At 35.6% G+C, this 18,476-nt stretch overlaps 1 protein-coding gene across 1 annotated transcript in view; it reads left to right on the top strand.

Annotated features, from left to right (window-relative positions):
* Asz1 (ankyrin repeat, SAM and basic leucine zipper domain containing 1) overlaps nucleotides 1-18,476 on the top strand; it is a 47,927-nt gene that overhangs the window by 22,151 nt on the left and 7,300 nt on the right. Inside the window, exons 5-10 of the mRNA XM_038319431.1 lie at nucleotides 8,746-8,857; nucleotides 9,418-9,552; nucleotides 10,198-10,322; nucleotides 11,140-11,215; nucleotides 12,111-12,167; nucleotides 13,209-13,318. Coding sequence (XP_038175359.1) covers nucleotides 8,746-8,857; nucleotides 9,418-9,552; nucleotides 10,198-10,322; nucleotides 11,140-11,215; nucleotides 12,111-12,167; nucleotides 13,209-13,318 — 615 coding nt within the window. The remainder of the gene's footprint in view (nucleotides 1-8,745; nucleotides 8,858-9,417; nucleotides 9,553-10,197; nucleotides 10,323-11,139; nucleotides 11,216-12,110; nucleotides 12,168-13,208; nucleotides 13,319-18,476) is intronic.

The raw sequence follows: 18,476 nt of genomic DNA, 5'->3' as shown, positions 1-18,476 counted from the left end.
ATTACAATTTAGAAAATAAAGTTGGAATAAGAATAAAATGACATGGGTAGTGGGAGAATAGCAGAAAGTAAACAATAGGCAGGTGGGTAAATCTTTAGAATGATCATAAAATCTTACCAAGTAACACAAAATCTAGCACAAAACTATTAAGCAATATTTATGCACAAGTGAAGTTTACACAATTAAAAGCTAACATAAAAAGACAAAGTTAAAAGTACAACAGATTTTAAAATATGATCGCACCAACATTGCTTCCCCTAAGATGGTTTTGAATTCCTTCCCTGTGATGTTTCATGTAGAAAACTTTACTGAGAAGAGGGAGGTGCAGTTTGCAATTCTGGCTCAAAAGTATAAAAGAAGATTTGTGTGTGTGCAGTGCCCAGGGGAGTTTAAGCAGATTATCTTTGGATTTCTGGCACAGCTGAGTTCAGCAGTGCAGTTCTTAGTTCTTATGCTGCCCCTTTGTAGAAGCCCTTCCAGGGTGCCCTGCAAGCCACACTTCAGCTGCCATAACCAAAGCCTCCACTGATTAGTGCCCAACATGTACAGCCCTCAGTCCATGCCCCCACAGCTCCTAGTTCTAATTATGTAGCACCAGGTGTGTAGGGAAGGGTAGTGTGGAAGTCCTTGGTGATGATTCCTGCAGACCTCATCAGAGTAAGATATAGGAGTATCACTTTTCAACTCCAGGCTTCGTGGCCAGCACTTTGCCTTTCTGCCCATGTGTGTATTCAGACTTTGGGTAGAACATCTACAACTTCCCTTTTTCTGGCTGTTCAAGTGAAGGCAGGGAGCAGCTGAATCCCTTCTCTGGCAGTTCCCAGTAACCAAGACTGGAGAATCTGCTTCAGATTCTTCAGCCTTGAGCCACACAGATTGCATTTCATTGCTAATGGTGAAAGTTGGGTCCAACCCTTAGTCTCTCCAGCTAACTGTTCTTGCAGTGGGGACATGGTACAAGGAGAATAGACAGACTTTGCTGGTATTTCCCACTGACTTCATAAAGCCTCATCACTGCTGAGTGCATGTTCACAGCTCCTCCTTCATGCTTCCCTAAGGAGCTATAACCTACCACAAGAAATTTGTTCTCAGCTGTTGTGTCAAGCAGGAATGGAAACTATCGTTTATTATCTTGTTTTTCACCATGTCTCACTGATGGGGCTTCTAAACCATCATCTTACTAGGGAAGTTCTCAAGCTCACATTGTTCTCCTTGAAATTCTCAGTGCTTTAGTAAGACCAAACTCCAAGTTCTATGAGTGGTACTGTGAAAAGATCAACTGGTACTCCTCTCTGCCAATGCTACCCAGGCATTAGGTGTAGTAATATGATGTTAAACTCTTTGGACTCTTTCAGGGGGCCCACCACCCAGCTCCCAAATGAATCACAAGGAATCTTATTCTTAGTTATAACCATCTAGCCTTAGCTTGGCTTGTTTCTTGCCCTCTTTTCTTTATTTATATTATCCTGTCTACTCTGGGTTTTTCCCATTCTCTTACTTCTTTAGATCTTGCTCTTACTTTATGTATTGCTGTGTAGCTGGGTGGCTGACCCCTGATGTTCTCCTCCTACTACTCCAAACCCCTTCACCCAGTTTTCTTTTTCTATATATTCTCTCTCCCTGTCAGCCCCTCTTATCCTTTCTCCTGCCTTGCTTTTTGCCATTCTGAGCTTTATTAGAACATCAGGTGTTCTAGACAGGCAAAAAAGTACAGCTTTACAGAGTTAAACAAATGCAACATGAAGAAAAGTAGCACACCTCCAAATAATATTTCTAATAATTAGGAGCTGCCTCAAAGAAGAACTTGGGAAGAGAATATAGGACTGAGTTCACCACCAGAGGCTTTGTATTCATACTCTGGAAGTCTTAGTTCTGCTTCTCTATCTTCACATGGAATGGATGAACTTTGTCACCATACAAATTTCTGAGTGGATTACTTACAAAGATAAGAGGGGTGTGTGTGTGTGTGTGTGTGTGTGTGTGTGTGTGTGTATGCATGTGTGCATGTGTGTGGGCTAACATATGCATGTGTGTTTCAGAAATCCTAGTTTATGATAGCTCCCCTATCTGAATTCAGGTCTCCATTAGTTAAATTTTTATTTTCACTCTGTTTCATAGAATACTGAAATATATCTGAAATATAGATATGAAATATAGTTATGAATCTCACACACAGCACCTCTGAAGCCTCAAAGATGTGGCAAGTCTCAGTTCTGTGAGGGGCTATGTAGTTAATGACAAACAGATATAGGGATCTCATGTGCCAGCCGAAATCTCATCTCAAACTGGAAGCCATTATCTGCAAACTACCAGGCTCAAGGTTTGTAACAGTTTCCATGAAGCTTAACAAGATTCCCACAAGATATCCTGGTCATCTTCAAGTACTTTCCTCAGTTAACCTGAGAACCTCTCTCACTATGCCCCACTTCTCAAAGGTTCCACACCTCTTCCTGGAGGTGGGGACCAGCTTACAACACTTGAACATTTAGTGAACACCCAAACTATATCCAAACTAGAGCAACCTTCCAACATATTGTAGCCCCTTTCAGTATTGATCTAAAACTACTCTAATCCTGGAAGTTGATGTCCAGTTTTTTGTACTTTATCATTGCCCAAACCATGCTAGTTTCATTATTCTTCCAGCTGCACTTGTAAGAAGATTTAAGAAAGAATAAATAATACTTACATATGCAGCAAATATGTATGTGAAGATATGGGCAAGTTTTTCTTTGGGCCAGCAGCTCATAAAGTGACACAGACAATTATTATGAAAGTTCGACCTAAGCTTAGGTTTGTCCCATTAGCTCTTATGACGTGAATTAACTGATTTCTATTCATCTGGGTGCTGCTACATGACTCATGACTTTTACCTTTCCTTTTGCATGTTTTGTTTCCTCTGTGTCCAGCTGGAGACACTACTTGTTTTCTTCCCAGAGTTCTCTCTGTCCAGAAGTTCCTCCTGTTCCTTCTGCTTAACTGTTGGCCATTTAGCTTTTTGTTAAACCAGTTACAGTGACACATTTTCACACAGTGTAAAGGATTATTCCACAGTATAAAGGTAAACCAGTCCTTTAATTTGTAGTACAAAGAAGTGGTTAAGTACATCATTGTGACTGAAAATTCCTATGAAGTTGCATTTTATTGCCCTCTAGTGGAAGCTTTATTGCAATGATATAACCACAAAGTCAGACTTAATAAAAATTTAAGATGGTTGAGAAAAAATATTTGTTACAAATGCACATAGGCTAGTTCTGAATTTAAACTAGCTGACCTTACTGCTTTATACTCTAAACCAAAAGTTGGTGCACTGAGAATGTGTTAGAACACAGACATGCTCTTTTATTTATGTCTGATCTATGGCAGTTTCATACAATAATAATAGTTAAATGCTGTTGACAGAGGCTTCTGTTCTGCCTGGTCCTACAGGTGTTTAGTCCCAAATAAACACACAGAGGTCTACATTAATTATAAACTGATTGACGTATTAGCTCAAGGTTCTTGTAACTCTTATAACCTATATTAACCCATAATTCTTGTCTGTGTTAGCCATGTGGCTTGGTACCTTTTTTGGCGAGGTGGTCACATCTTGCATGCTCTGTGTCTGGCTTCCTTTGTGTCTTGGTGACAACTGCAGACTGACTCTTTCTCTTCCCAGAATTCTCCTGTTCTCATTGCCCCACCTCTGCTTCCTGCCTGGTCACCCCACTACTACTTCCTGCCTGACTACTGGCCAATCAGCATTTTATTAGACGAGTACAAGAAACAAATCTTTCCAGGGTAAAACCATTGTCCCCACAGCACTTCCCCCACAACAATTTTTTTTTTCAAAACAAGAATTCTGAATCGAATCTCACTTGTTTAGCTTTCTTTCTGACCATTATTCATAACAACTTGTAACCAACACTAAACAAAGAAAAATGTCCATAGTCCATTTGGGGTGGGGGGATGTGGTGTAGTTTTCTTGGCTATTTCCTGCTGATTAGGAGCACTGATAATCTTATAGGGACCTAAAGAAAATTTAGAATTATGATGAAGTCCTGGCTGGAGTATCCTGTGAGGCTTGATCATCTCAGCCAGCAGACTTGAAACTGTTCAGGATTTTGAACTCAGACATCTGGGCCATCCATTCCTACCAGAGATTTCTCAGGTGGTCTTCCTCAATCATACCTTATTTTTCTTAACTCAGATTGAATCCACAGGTTCTCATTTCCTGCAGAAACAAAAACAAAACCTCTTCTCCAAAGTAACATATATTTTGACATAAATTTTGAAGTCAAAGCATTTTCAAAAATATGTATGTTGGATTAATCCAGCAGCATTTATTATCAAATGTCTTTTAGCAGCTTTTGCTCCATCCTCAGCCATCAAACAATTTAAAGACAACACAATAACATAAGTATCCAGACTCTCTGTGTATTTTTATCTTTACATGGCTTTATTTTAAACTATTTCTTTTATTTTTATTTTTTAATTTTTGGCTTTTTGAGAGTAATTTCTCTGTTTATTTTGGTTGTTCTGGCACCACTCACTCTGTAGACCAGGTTGTCCTTGAACTCACAAAGATCTGCCTACCTCTGCCTCCCAAGTGTTGGAATTAAAGGAGTGTGCTGCCACACCCAACTACTACCATTCTTTATTATTTTGAGGCCTTTATCCTTTTTTCTTTTGTCTCACAAGCCTACATATATTTTTAAACACACTGTAAACCATTTAGAGGTTTTCTACATCTGAATCTGTCTTTACTATATATTCCCCTTTTTCTGATCATATGAGTCTTTAATTTGCTAAATGATATGGCTAGGATTAAAGCTGTGGCTTTGATGGCTGGATCCAGCCCATTACTCAGCTTTCGGAGAGTCCAACCTTATGGCAGAATATTGGCCAGAACCATATTTTTTGCCACAACTCTATGGCATTTTAAGGTCCCTACCACCAGTAAGGAGCATCCTATCAGTTACTTATAAACACCATTTAAGTGTTTGGTGGTTGGGCCTCTGAAAAAAGCTCCAAGGATTTTGCTTCTAAAGCTGAGTCAGGAAGTCTCTCTTAAATGAGGTGTATTTGCCTCTAGCAAACAGAACCCACCTGAGAAAATGCTATCAAGAAGCCATGCTTAACTCTGTTCATTTTTGTCTAGAATTATTTCCCAAGCTCTCTCCGGCTTTATGTGGATGCAGTTGCCCCACGTTGGGTGCAGTTTGTTGATAGAGGTTTCTGTCCTGCCCAGTCCTGCAGCTGTTTAGTCCCAAATAAACACACAGAGGCCTACATTAATTATAAACTGATTGACCTATTAGCTAAGGGTTCTTATAACTCTTATAACCTACATTAGCCAATAATTCTTGTCTGTGTTAACTACGTGGCTTGGTACCTTTTTCAGTGAGGCGGTCAGATCTTGCTTGCTCTGTGTCTGGCTTCCTTTGTGTCTGGGTGATGACTGCAGACTGACTCTTTCTCTTCCTATAATTCTCCTTTTCTCATTGCCTCGCCTCTACTTCCTACCTAGTCGCTCCACTACTACTTCCTGCCTGACTACTGGCCAATCAGCATTTTATTAGACAAGTACAAGAAACAAATCTTTACAGGGTAAAATCATTGTCCTACAACAGAATGTCACGCCGGGCGGTGGTGGCGCACGCCTTTAATCCCAGCACTCGGGAGGCAGAGGCAGGCGGATCTCTGAGTTCGAGGCCAGCCTGGTCTACAAGAGCTAGTTCCAGGACAGGCTCTAGAAACTACAGGAAACCCTGTCTCGAAAAACCAAACAAAAAAAAAAAAAAAAAAGTCACAACTGTGGCACATCCATGTGTGCTCACAAAGATTAAGGGATTTACTCTGTTGTCTTCTACAGGAAAAGTTTGGTGAACTCTGACCTAAGCCATTGAACTTGGTTGCTTCTGGTAAAACTATTACCTATTTGTTTTCAGTTTTAAAAGGAATAACAAATGCTAAGATTCTATTATGTTAAAATTATTAAGTCCAAAACAATCAGCTCATAAATTGTTAGACAGAAGTAAAGGGGTGTCATTTTCTAATGCTAATGTGCAAAATTCAGATGATTTCCAATCTGTGAATTGTGACTCTGGAGAATGCAATGATGTCATAGATCCATCCCACTCTTGAGAGCAAACTTAAATGTCTAAGATACGTGTAAAGGAAAATTAAAGACTTAAACGAAGACAATTTTAAATTATATTTCATGAAATTTTAGAAGATTGAGTAAACATTTGTTTTCTGAAATGAGAGCATTTAAAAGATATTTTATATAATTTATAAAACTAAATAGCCTAATCAAAGGACCTAAGGGATTGTATCAACTTTGTGAATAATTATAAAATTCATATTAGAAAATCTGACTGAAATATCAATAATTTGGATGAAAGTACCTTTATGACCTCAGCATATAAAGTGAGGCTATGTCTTGATCTTCCACAGCATATTTAGATATGAAACAACTAAAATCTTTTAATAAAGTTTTATTTAAGCAAAGGGGTGCTTCTGGGCTGGAAAAGGCATAACTCTGGAGAAACAAATAGGACACACAACAATACCTAAAATCTCATTACTCTCAGACAGGGGCAGGACAGGTGACTTGAGTCTTCTGTATTTGGGTACATCATTCTGGTAGATCAGTAAATAAGTGACATAGCCACTATTTCTTAACATTTAGAGAATACCATTGTCCTAAGATTAAACATGCATAGTAAAAAAAAAAAAAGTGACTTAGACTACAGAAAGGAAAACCTGAAGAGGGCCTTATTGCTCTGAGGAATGGAAGAAGGATGTGATGCCACAAAATAATAAGCAGGCTTTATGAAACAAATACAGAAAAGAGTCTACAAGAGTAGTTCCAGGCTCCAAAGCTACAGAGAAACCCTGCCTCAAAAAACATAAATAAATAAATAAATAAATAAATAAATAAATAAATAAATAAAATACATAGGTATAGCACAGTAAATTTCACAATAGTTTAAAGAAGTTTAAAATGTATTAAGTACAAGTTTCATATCAAATACTTCTCTGCAGAAATGACTATCATTATTTGACAGTTTAACAGCTGTATATGAAAGACAAGTGGTCTGAGAAATCAGTTTGAATCTGAAATTAAGTATTTAGTCTTTTCATCATCTAAGAGTGAAGGTAAAATGCATTGTCAAATATATGGGAACTCAAAGCAGTTTTCCTCAGCAGAAACACTATTGACATTTAAATGATATCATCCCATGTGTTTGTAGCAGGACACTTTGTCTGGTCCAGGTCTTCATTTAACGCAAACTAATTCTCTCTAGTGGTGATGCTGACCACTAGAGGGAACCAGTAGACCTACTGCAAAAGAAACTTGATTTTTTTTTTTTAGACTCTGCATGGATTTTTATATTAAAACAATTCAACAATGACATGACACCTAGACACAAAATAGAGAATAATTATTTCCCAAATCTGGGGAAATAATTAACAGTTTTCACAGCATACAAAATTTCTCAAGAAGAAAAGTAAAAACTGCTTTAAAAATTATGGTTACATAAGGAGATCTGAATATAACATGAAAAATAACTCCTGGAACTTAAAAACATACATTTGAATTCAAAATACAGAGAAGAAAAGGGTACAAGTGTTAGTGGTTGTGCTAAGATGGTTGGTGCATGACGTCATGTTCAGGACATATCTTCTGCTGATAGACCTTATAGACAGATAGCCTGTTTGTTGATAGCATAGCTAAAGTGAATAGAAACACGGACTTCGCGTCAAAATGTGGGATTCTTCAATCTGAACTTCTTCATATATAAATCACATAATGTGGTGACTCCAAAGCACTGGACCCAGGATGTCAGATCCCTCTTGAGACAGATTATTTCGTATTCCACTCACATACAGCGGATAGAATGATGCTAGATTCCTTTGAATGGGCCCACAAACTAACTTCTAGGAGTAGAGCAATTGAATCTAACTTGAGGAAGTGATAAGTTATAGGGAAACCACTAATCTCTCACAGAGAATACTCAAGAAATAGTTGACAAATTAAATGAATGGTTTGATCTCTTTCTGGATTGGCATAAGTCCTAGCTCAGAATAAAATTCAATCCTAAACTAAAATAGAGCGATAATAGTCTACATTAAAACATGAGGAGATCCAGTGAGATCACTGGATTCCCAGCATACACAGATAGGCTCTCTGATTAAATTATGAAGTAGGATATAAAGTAACTACTCATGTTAGAAGGCAGGAATTACTCAAAGATGTGTGCACACTTATTTAGTAAACAGTATGGTGTAAGTATTCAGTACTTTTACTTATTTACTGCAAGGTTGGATCTCTTAATTTCAAAATATTTTACATATAGTGAGTATATTTTGATCATATTCTTTTCCCCTCTTCTATCTCCTCCCAAATCATCCTGACACAACTTCATGTTTTATTCTCTGTCTCTCTCCTTCACTTAATAAGACAGAACAATACAAAAGGTTAAAACAAACATAGTCAATAAGACAAAATATCAAATCAAAACAAAAATCACACATAAAAAGTGGAGTTGAATTTGTCTTGACCAGCCTGCCCTAGAGTGTGGTTGATACATCTGTTATTACACCCAATTATGTTTTAACAAATCACTTGCTGTACTAAAGGCTCTTATTTCTTTCTCTATTTAAACATTATTGATGACGTGGTGTGTGCATATGTCTATGAAATTGAATGGCTGCTAATGTTTACATAAATACAAATCTTGCTTCCTCCTTCCTCCATAGGCGACTTATGACTCCAATCATGTATGCTGCCCGAGACGGCCACACTCAGGTTGTTGCTCTGCTTGTGGCTCATGGAGCAGAAGTTAACGCCCAGGATGAGAATGGTTATACTGTGAGAAATGCTTTTCCAAGTTGACATTTCGTTTTCTAAGACATTGATACTTTGCTATTATATCAATAACCTACACAGATGCGTAGTTTTATTTAGTTGATGTTTACTGTCAATGAGTTAAGGAAAGTTGTAAGAAGCCTGAGCTATAGTCACTGCTAGGTGAAAATACTTTTGAGAGCAACAGCTTAGAGAAAGGAAGAATTAATTAATACTTGATTAAAGAAGTTATCATGCACAAGAAAAACCTGGGCTCTAGAAATGCTCACAAATTCATTCACAGAAAACATCTGTAATAGCAGATAAGTTCTTTATTCCATGACTTTACTTAACTGCGTAAAAAGTGTTTGGTTCGTAAAATCAGCGAGTACAGCTGGGAATATGTTTACATTATATTTTGCAATACAGAAATTGCATCACTCTGCTAATTAACGATTCTCTCTCTCTCTCTCTCTCTCTCTCTCTCTCTCTCTCTCTCTACTGTGCCATAAATATCGGTGAAAATATTTCTTATATATCTCACATGCACTGCTTTTTAAACATCCTCTTTCCCACACTTACAGGCCTTAACGTGGGCAGCACGTCAGGGTCATAAAAATGTAATTCTGAAGTTGCTTGAACTTGGAGCTAATAAAATGATACAGACTAAAGATGGCAGGACACCAAGTGAGATTGCAAAAAGAAACAAACATCTTGAGGTATTCACCTGTGTACTTTATGTGTTGTTATATTGTGTAGAATTTTTGCATTATCACAGTTCCTAAGTATAATAATAACATACAATTATTAAATACTTGAATAGGTTTCTTCTTTAAGCTGGTAATGAAAGCTTTATTTTGCTATAATAGTCATCTTTTAAATGAAAACATTGATATTACATTTAATATCATTTAAGTGGTATGAGTAGACAGAGAACTCTTATACTACCCCTTTAAGTAACACTGTAACAGGCATAGACTACTTGGGAGTTTGTATATGTGTCGTCATTCAGATTACTTCACTCCAGCTTAACCGTGTGTGTCAAGGAACTGCCTTAGTATTTAATTTACAAATAAGTTGTCTAAAATGTTTCATATCATCTTGAAAATATTAATCACTATCCTTGATTTTTAAATTTTGGAATTTGTGTGCTTTTATTATTATTTTAGGTTAAGGAAGCATTTACAAAAGGTTTACAAAAGGTTTCTTCATGATACAGAGTTATTAAAACTCTGAATACTCACCTTTTTAGCATTTTCTTTCTATATAGAAAAAAATAATATGCTAACATTTTTTTTAGTATGAAGGATAATAATAATAATAATAACACTAACTATATTTGAATGGCTTGGGATTTTTTTCAGATTTACAACTTTCTTTCTTTGACTCTAAATCCATTGGAAGGGAAACTTCAGCAGCTAACCAAAGAAGAGACTATTTGTAAGCTGTTGGCCACAGATTCCGATAAAGAAAAGGATCACATATTTAGGTAACATGTTTGAGTTCAGCAGAATAAATATAAAATGCATATTTTATTACTCATAGTAAATTTGATAAGTTATATAAGATATATGATAAACTTTTATAAGCATTTTTAAATACCACTTAGAAATGTCTGGGTTTTAGATGCTTTGTTCTCCAGAATTTTAGAAGAATTTTATTTAGTTATTTACTTATTTAAACTAACTGAATTTAATACATATTTTTAGTAAAATATCAAATTTTACCTTCGAGAGATTCAAGATTATATGTTTATGTTCACGCTTGTTTGTGCTAAATCTTATTTTCTGATTATTTTTATCATCTCTCTGGTTTTATAAGATAATCCTGTTGTTCAGCACATGGCTACAAACCATTCTCTAGTTACTACATTTATAGTCACCATCTAATTTATTACATTGAAAGATATTTCTGTTTGCAATATTTCATAATAAATACATACTGATGAATATTTTAAGTCTTAGGAAAGATGAGCTGAATATTACCCCCCATGTTTTCTCTTTCTTTAGTTAAGAAACTTTGGGGTTGGGGATGTAGTTCACTGCTAAGATTATGTGAAACCGTGAGTTTAACTTTTCAGCTTTAAAAGGGAGGGAAGAAAGGAATAAAAAGTAGGGGAAGTGGGAGACAGGGGAACAAAGAAAGAACCTGGTTTATTCCTTTGATGCAGCATTTAAATGTGCTGTGTAAACTTACAAATATATTCTTCCTGGATCCATTCTTGCCCATTCCCATGCTTACTGTCAAGTAGACATGCACATATATATAGTCTATTCTGAAACTGACCTTCCTATGATATGTTATAGTCCATATACAGCGTTTGGAGATCTGGAAATATTTTTACATGGTCTTGGACTTGAGCATATGACAGACTTATTAAAGGTAGGATTTCATGGAAAGCAGAGTACATTTTATATGTTTGTGGTTATATTAGAATAAAATTAAATTTTAGTTCATAAGCATGCCATTTATTTCTTCTTCATTTGTAGAGTACCCTATTTTTAAATTTATGATAAGCATATCCAGAAATTATTAACCTAGGAATTTCTATAAATTAGAATCTTTCTGGATTTCACATCTGTCTGATACATCTGTACACATTTAAGCCCTCTGTTTACAGCTATTGCTTGTCTTGTGTGGAATGCTGGAAGCATGATTTTGAACCAGACAATCCTGTATTAGATATTTTCTCTGGTTATTAACTAGAATATACTACTTAAATATCATTTTTTTCCTTAAGCCAACTATAAGCTTTCATGAAGATTGTTAAGTCACACACCAGGAACTATGTGTGCTTTAAGTCTGCATAGCAGGATTTGAGTAGATGACAACTGTTACCAGGTAGATAAGGATACTGAAGCAAAGGACTGTTAAGGGTTATAGACATTAATTAGTTCTGGTACTTCTGAGTTTGATTCATTGTACAATGCTGAAACTTCTGAGGACATCTTGGGTCAGAAATCATATTATTGATAGTTTGGTCTGATGCCATGTGAAATTTAGCTACTTATAAAATACAGTTTCTGTCACATTTCCAGAACGTTTTCTTTTTCTAAGCAGATATGAGTGCTAGCCATTATCTTTGATTCTGGGAAACTAGATACTGAGTGCTTCTGTGCATATATATTATCTAGCCAGTGGTGTAGCTCGTGAGCTACATACCCTCTGAAAAACTGGAAGGCTTTTGAGAAAGCAGTTAAGTGGCAACTTCTGCTTCCTTTCCTGCTTTGCTTTGAATTGTTTACACTGAATGGTGGGATTTTTACCTTCTGTGCAGGAAAGGGATATAACTTTAAGACACCTTCTGACCATGAAGAAAGACGAGCTTACAAAGGTAAGAATCACCTAAAATGACAGATATATTCTTTGGCATTTTAAACTTGCACATTCTTTTATTTTCTATTTTAAAAATTCTAGGGCTATGTAGACTGATCTTTTGCAGATTCTTGGTTAAAAACAACAGTGGATTGCCATGTGCAAATTATGCTGTAATATTAAGTTGTTTAAAGAACATTACAGACTCTTAGCATCAGGCTTTGTAGGATTGCTATATCTCAACGAGAATTACTACTCACTTTCAGATGGACAGTGGATTTGTAAAGCAGGCTGCCTAGAAGGAAGAGGTGATTTTTAATATGAGCATACACACATTTATCTTCCAAATCAGCAACAATTATGTTATCATCCATTATTAATAAATTCAAAATAGGTGTGGGAAGTTTTAGAGGTACTTTGATAGGGAAGATATTTTAAAGTAACGATCTTGCTGTAATAACACATTGGTTACTTGAAATCGCTACCTAGCACTAAAAGCCAAAATAACATGCTATGTAACTAAATCCAGGAAAGAAGTTTACTTTAATATTGAAGGTAAAATACTGCTTTAAAAGTTAATTCTCTCTTATAACTATTAACATCCTAAATATTTTGAAGGAAAAACTGCTTGCTATGTATTTTGGAATGATAATATTTTAAGTTCTAATAATGTGACTTTTGAATCCATCAGAGTTATCATTATACACTGCAAACAATAACTATAGTCAACTATATACACAAACTATTTATGATACAACGTTGTTTAAGTATAAGCAAACAGTATGTAAGTGTATTATTTCCAGTATTTGTCTATTTTGAAAGATACGAATTAATCTAGAAAATGGCATTAGTGAGGATCCAAACAGACTAGGTTCCTTGGACTGGAGAAGGAAGGAGAGGGGGGTATGGGGGAGGGGAATGGAAAGGGGAGGAGGGGAGGAGGTGAAAATTTGTAACATTATATAATTTAATAAAAAAAAGAAAATGGCATTAGTGGTCTTGGATATGAAATTATTCAAATGTAACTGTCTTATTAAACCTTTCAATTATTTCTCCTTAGAATGGAATTACCAGTAAAGATCAGCAAAAAATTCTGGCTGCTCTCAAGGAACTAGAAGTAGAAGAGATAAATTTTGGAAAATTACCTGAAGTGGCAAAGCTAGAAATTAGGTAAAATTATCAGTTTATGCTAATATCATTTACAATAAAGTATTCTTTTTAGTTTAATGCCTTAAGTATTTAATTTGATGCTTCCATTTTCCCAGGAAAATAGGTTTTTAGATACACAGTAGTGTATTACTTAGAACCAGGTGCAGTTTATAAAGTTAATTTCCATAGAATTATTTTTACAAAGAAGCGAAAGTCTATCTTATTACCTTGCATAGAAATAATTTTTATGTCTTTTTTATTGCATCTTGTTAAATCACACCATATAAAAGATACCATATTTTTCTTAGCATAATTCTCATTCTCTTTAAATGATGTCAGGTGCCAAACTGAAAATTATGGAGCTGGAATCATTGTTCAGTTGTTAAAGTGATTGCCATGAAAACATGAGAACCTGAATTCAGTCCCTAAATCTCTCCAAAACAAGGCAGGACGCTCAGTACTGGGGAGGCAGAACCAGGCAGATCCTTGGAGCTCTCTGGCATAGCCTCCTCAGTGAGTTCCAACCAGCAAGACACTCTGTCTTAAAGAAAAAAAGTAAGAGGGACAGTATGTAAAGGAACATGCCTGAGGCATTGAACATGTACTCCCATATTAAGTACATGTATGCACACTTATGCACGCACATGCGCACACACAAAAACACACAGACACGGACACTCTTTCAAGCGAAAAGAAAAAAAGAAAAATGGTAATATTTTCACAACGGCCATAAAGAAACCATTTCTCTTGAGTTTATCTCCATTTTAAGCTTTACTGTGTAAGGATGACATCTAAATTTGTGAGGATATTACTCTAATTTCTCTTTGGTGTCTTGTCTTTGGGGTGACCACATTACAAAATCATTAGGGAATTAGTAGTCTCATCTGCTTTCCAGACAAAGTTGTGGAGACTAGTGCTATTTTTCTTCAAACATTTATGTAGATTTCTCCCTTGAAACTGCTTGGCCTGGGGATTCCTTAGGGTATGCTTTTCATCACAATTTTATCTTCTTTAGTAGTTACAGACTATTGAATCTGTAGCTATTTTATTTTAGCTTTATTTTAGTTGTTTGTGGTATTCAAGGACTTAGTTCATTACTCACTAGGTGGTTGAATCACAGACATACAGGGTTGCTGATATTCCCTGCTATCCTTTTGATAGCTGTGGACTCCATTATAACATCTCATTTCATTACCAATATTGACGTTATCCTTGCTTATTTTTATCTCTTTTAGCCTTGCTAGAGGTTTATTAATTTTTAGGTAGATGCTCCTTTTTAACTTAATATTTATGTTGTATCTGTGTGGGGATGGGATTTGTGCATGACACCGTGTGCATGTGGGAACAAAGGACAATATATGGGGTTTAGTTTTCCCCTATCCCCATGTGAGTCCTAGAATCTGAGCTCGGGTCATCAGGCTTGGTTGGTGCTTTACCCACTGAGCCATCTCACCAGCCCATAGACCCTTTCTTTTGCTCCATTACTGCTTTTAATATCATTGGTCTGTGCTGTTACCCTAATTGTTTTCTTACTACTGCCTGCTTTGAATTTTGTATGTTGAATATATATGCTTTGAATTTTTATATATTCATAAAATAGAATATTTCTATTTCTCCTTCCCTCCCTTTCTTCCTACTTTTGTGACAGGATCTTCTATGACCTAGACAGGCCTAAAACACTCAATCTTCCTGCCTTAGCTTCCCAAGTGGAGGATCACAGGTGCACACCACCTTGTTTGGCATTCCTTCTTGTTATATAAGCATGTGGGTGGCCATTTGTATTTTCCTTTCAATATGGAAAATCACAAAAATCTTAATACATTAAATGGTTATTTTCATAGACCTCTATGTGTCGTGATTTTCCACCAGGGCTTCATCTTTATTCACAGAAAGTATGTCCTTTAATTTGCGTATGCTTAGAAACTTTCCTGTTGTCTTCTGGTTTGATTCAGCTAAGTTACTTTGTGAAAGCTACAAAGAACAGGTAGAATTTAAACATAGATTAGAAAATCTGAAAGACTTCTGCCTTTTAAATTATGATTGATTACCTTGTACATTTGCAAATATTTTTATTTGTCAGTATTACCTGTATTTAAAAATAAAACACAAAGATTTTTGAAATCCTAAATAACACTATTTTTGAAATCCTAAATAATAATTGTTTTCCTTACAACAGCATGGTAATTTAACACGTATTTAGCAACACCAGCAGATAGCTAACCTTTGTGTACTATAAAAACAAATACTTACAAATGCCTTGTTATCATTAGTTATGTAATTATTAGTCAAATAGATTTCTGTATTATTTTAGAATTAGAGAATTCTTCCTAGAACTTATTTTTATGATCCTGCTGTCTTAAAGCCTATTAAAGACTTCACAGTATAAATACTCTTTTCTCATTGTTTGGTCTCTGTTTTCCTCCATGTAACAGGAAGGACTTAAGTATTTGATGTTATCATTTCTAGATAATATTATAGCTCCTAAATATTTAAATGCATTGTAAAGGATCTCAGTAGTGATATTTTTAAATCAGTAATCCTTCTCAAATATATTTATTGTTCCATCCTTGTTTCTAATAGACAGAATTCCAGGTCCTAAGTGACTAACTTGAAGATTACAACCACTAACGTCACTTATTTTCATGATGGCAGAGTTGCCTATATGAATGTATTTGTGGTCTTTAATAGACCTAAAGAGTGTAGAATCATGAATAGCTCACTTATTAAAACTGATGAATTTTTTAAAAAATAAAAATGTCAGGCATATATTCCAGGAATTTGACCTTGTTATTAAATCATAGACTGTGTTTACATGATTTTAAAGACAAGGTTTTGCTTCCCATTTGTTTAAAGCCATCCTTTAAAGAAGAAATTAGTCATTAAGTCATAAGAAAACTAACAGCAGGAAAAGTTGAATTGATTGATTGTAATCTCCTGATAATTTTATTTCAACAATTAAACCACTGATTTATTTTAAGATACTTTTTGTGTGTGTCAAATATCTAAACTAATCTGTTACAAGAATGCACGTATTTACTGTTCATTTACTTTTTTATGTCTTGGCATGTTTGCAGAGTTTAAATTTTAAATTTATGTATTAGTTTTGAACAAACTAACCAGCATTCACAATCTCTCCTCAGACATTTTCTTTGAGCTCTGAGCTACCTAAAGTCCACTTGAATGTGTCAAAAGTATCTCAATATAAGTCCATCAAGAAGCTACTCCATCCAAAAATCTATAAGGTCCAAAATTTTTTGTAGAATATGTAGTTCATGCCTTTTATTTCTAAACATTCTAAAATTGAAATTTCTAAATAATTAACAACAGAGAAATGGTTGGCTTAGAATTTAGAAACATGATTTTTCCATTATTAACATTATTTTGAAACTTAATGTCATGGAAAAATATCCATGGTATGCTAAAGGCACAATGTAAACTTGCATATTAAATATTATATTAGTTTTAGAAATCCATAATACTGGAAAAACTATAAGGAAATATCTTGGCAGAAAAATAATACCACTTATTATCTTTGGATAGTATGATTTTTTTCGGTTATTTTACAGTGAGTATATAGTACTTCTATTTATAACATTTTAATCATAGATACTAAATTTTATCTTAATACTAGACTTCAGATTTGTTGTTGTTGTTGTTTTGAGACAGGGTTTCTCTGTGTAGCTTTGGTGCCTATCCTGGAACTAGCTCTTGTAGACCAGGCTGGCCTAAACTCACAGAGATCTGCCTTCCTCTGCCTCCCGTGTGCTGGGATTAAAGGCATGAGCCACCACCGCCCAGCTTTAGACTTCAAATTTTTGATATGGCCTAATCTGCTTATAAATGTTAAACATCAGTTACAATGAAGTTCAGTTATTGATTATCCTTTTCACTGACCATCCTCCTTGTTACTCTGAGACCAGGCTAGAACTGTTCCAATCTGGGGCATGCTCCTCCATGGCAAGAGATGAGATATGACATAGCCAACTAGCAGAACTGGTCAATGGCTCTATAAACTCAGAGGAATAGAAAGTTTGCTGTGAAATCATGTTTCCTGGGAATGTCAGAAGCTAATACCCATGAAGTCTCACAAATGTGGCTGCATAAATATGAGCTGAATAAGGATTATAGCAATAAACATGCTAATGTGAATGGGGAAAGGTTAATGAGGAGTCAGCCTACACAAAGAACTACAGGCAACTAAGAATGCTCAGAGCAGGAGAAATAGTCTTCCCTGGGGAAGAGCACACCAACTGGTTATCCAATACAAAATGACTACCTCTTAAAACATAGACATACACACAACATTATGCAGACTGAGCAGGTTGTTTATATGTATTTAGAAGTATATGTATATACATACACACATATATATATTTATATGTATATAACAAGTTAATGAAAAAAGAGGGTATAAATTAGAAAGGAGCAAGGAGAGGGTTTAGAGGAGAAAAGGAAGAGGAAGTGATGTAATTATAATCTCAAAAAAAAAGTTGCAGTCTTATTTTATGTGCCAAAGTAGGTCACACTATCAATCCTTGTGTTACTGGGACAAAGTATAATCCTCTGAGAATGAAAATACAGTTTTCTCTAGCTCCCCCTCCCCCCCACACATTCATTTGATCAAATAATTTACCTTACCTTTGTCATATCTGCTTATTTTGAATCCCTTAAATGCAAACAAATTGTTAGGGCTACATGCAACATTCTATAGGTTGTTTATTATACAGCAGTGATAGAAGATACCATACACATGCTATATGACATGATTGGTACTCTCTAGAGCTGTGATTTATGTAGCTTGCTTATTAGTGTTCAGTGTCCACATAATTATATGTCAAAAGAAAGACTACTCTTTTCTTCTCATCTTAGTGACTTTTCTCTTGCTGTGATAAGGCACTGTGGTGCTTTCAGTAAAAGCATAGGATCATTTCTTTGAATGCTGAATCACCAAGAGTAGAACTGATTGAAAGGATTAGAAGTGTGTTACTTGGGGGCCAAGTCTCTCCCTCTCCTTCCCCATTTACCTCTCTGTCTCTCTGTCTCTGACTCCCTGTCTCTCTCTCTCTCTCTCTCTCTCTCTCTCTCTCTCTCTCTCTCTCTCTCTCTCTCTCTCTCTCTCTCTCTCTCTCTCTCTCTCTCTGCCTATGGGTCAGGATGTGAACTCTTTGCTACCTCTCCA

Source organism: Arvicola amphibius, chromosome 2 (genome assembly GCF_903992535.2).
Source record: "Arvicola amphibius chromosome 2, mArvAmp1.2, whole genome shotgun sequence".
NCBI classification, from domain to species: Eukaryota; Metazoa; Chordata; class Mammalia; order Rodentia; family Cricetidae; genus Arvicola; species Arvicola amphibius.
This window is presented reverse-complemented; position numbering and strand designations above follow the sequence as displayed.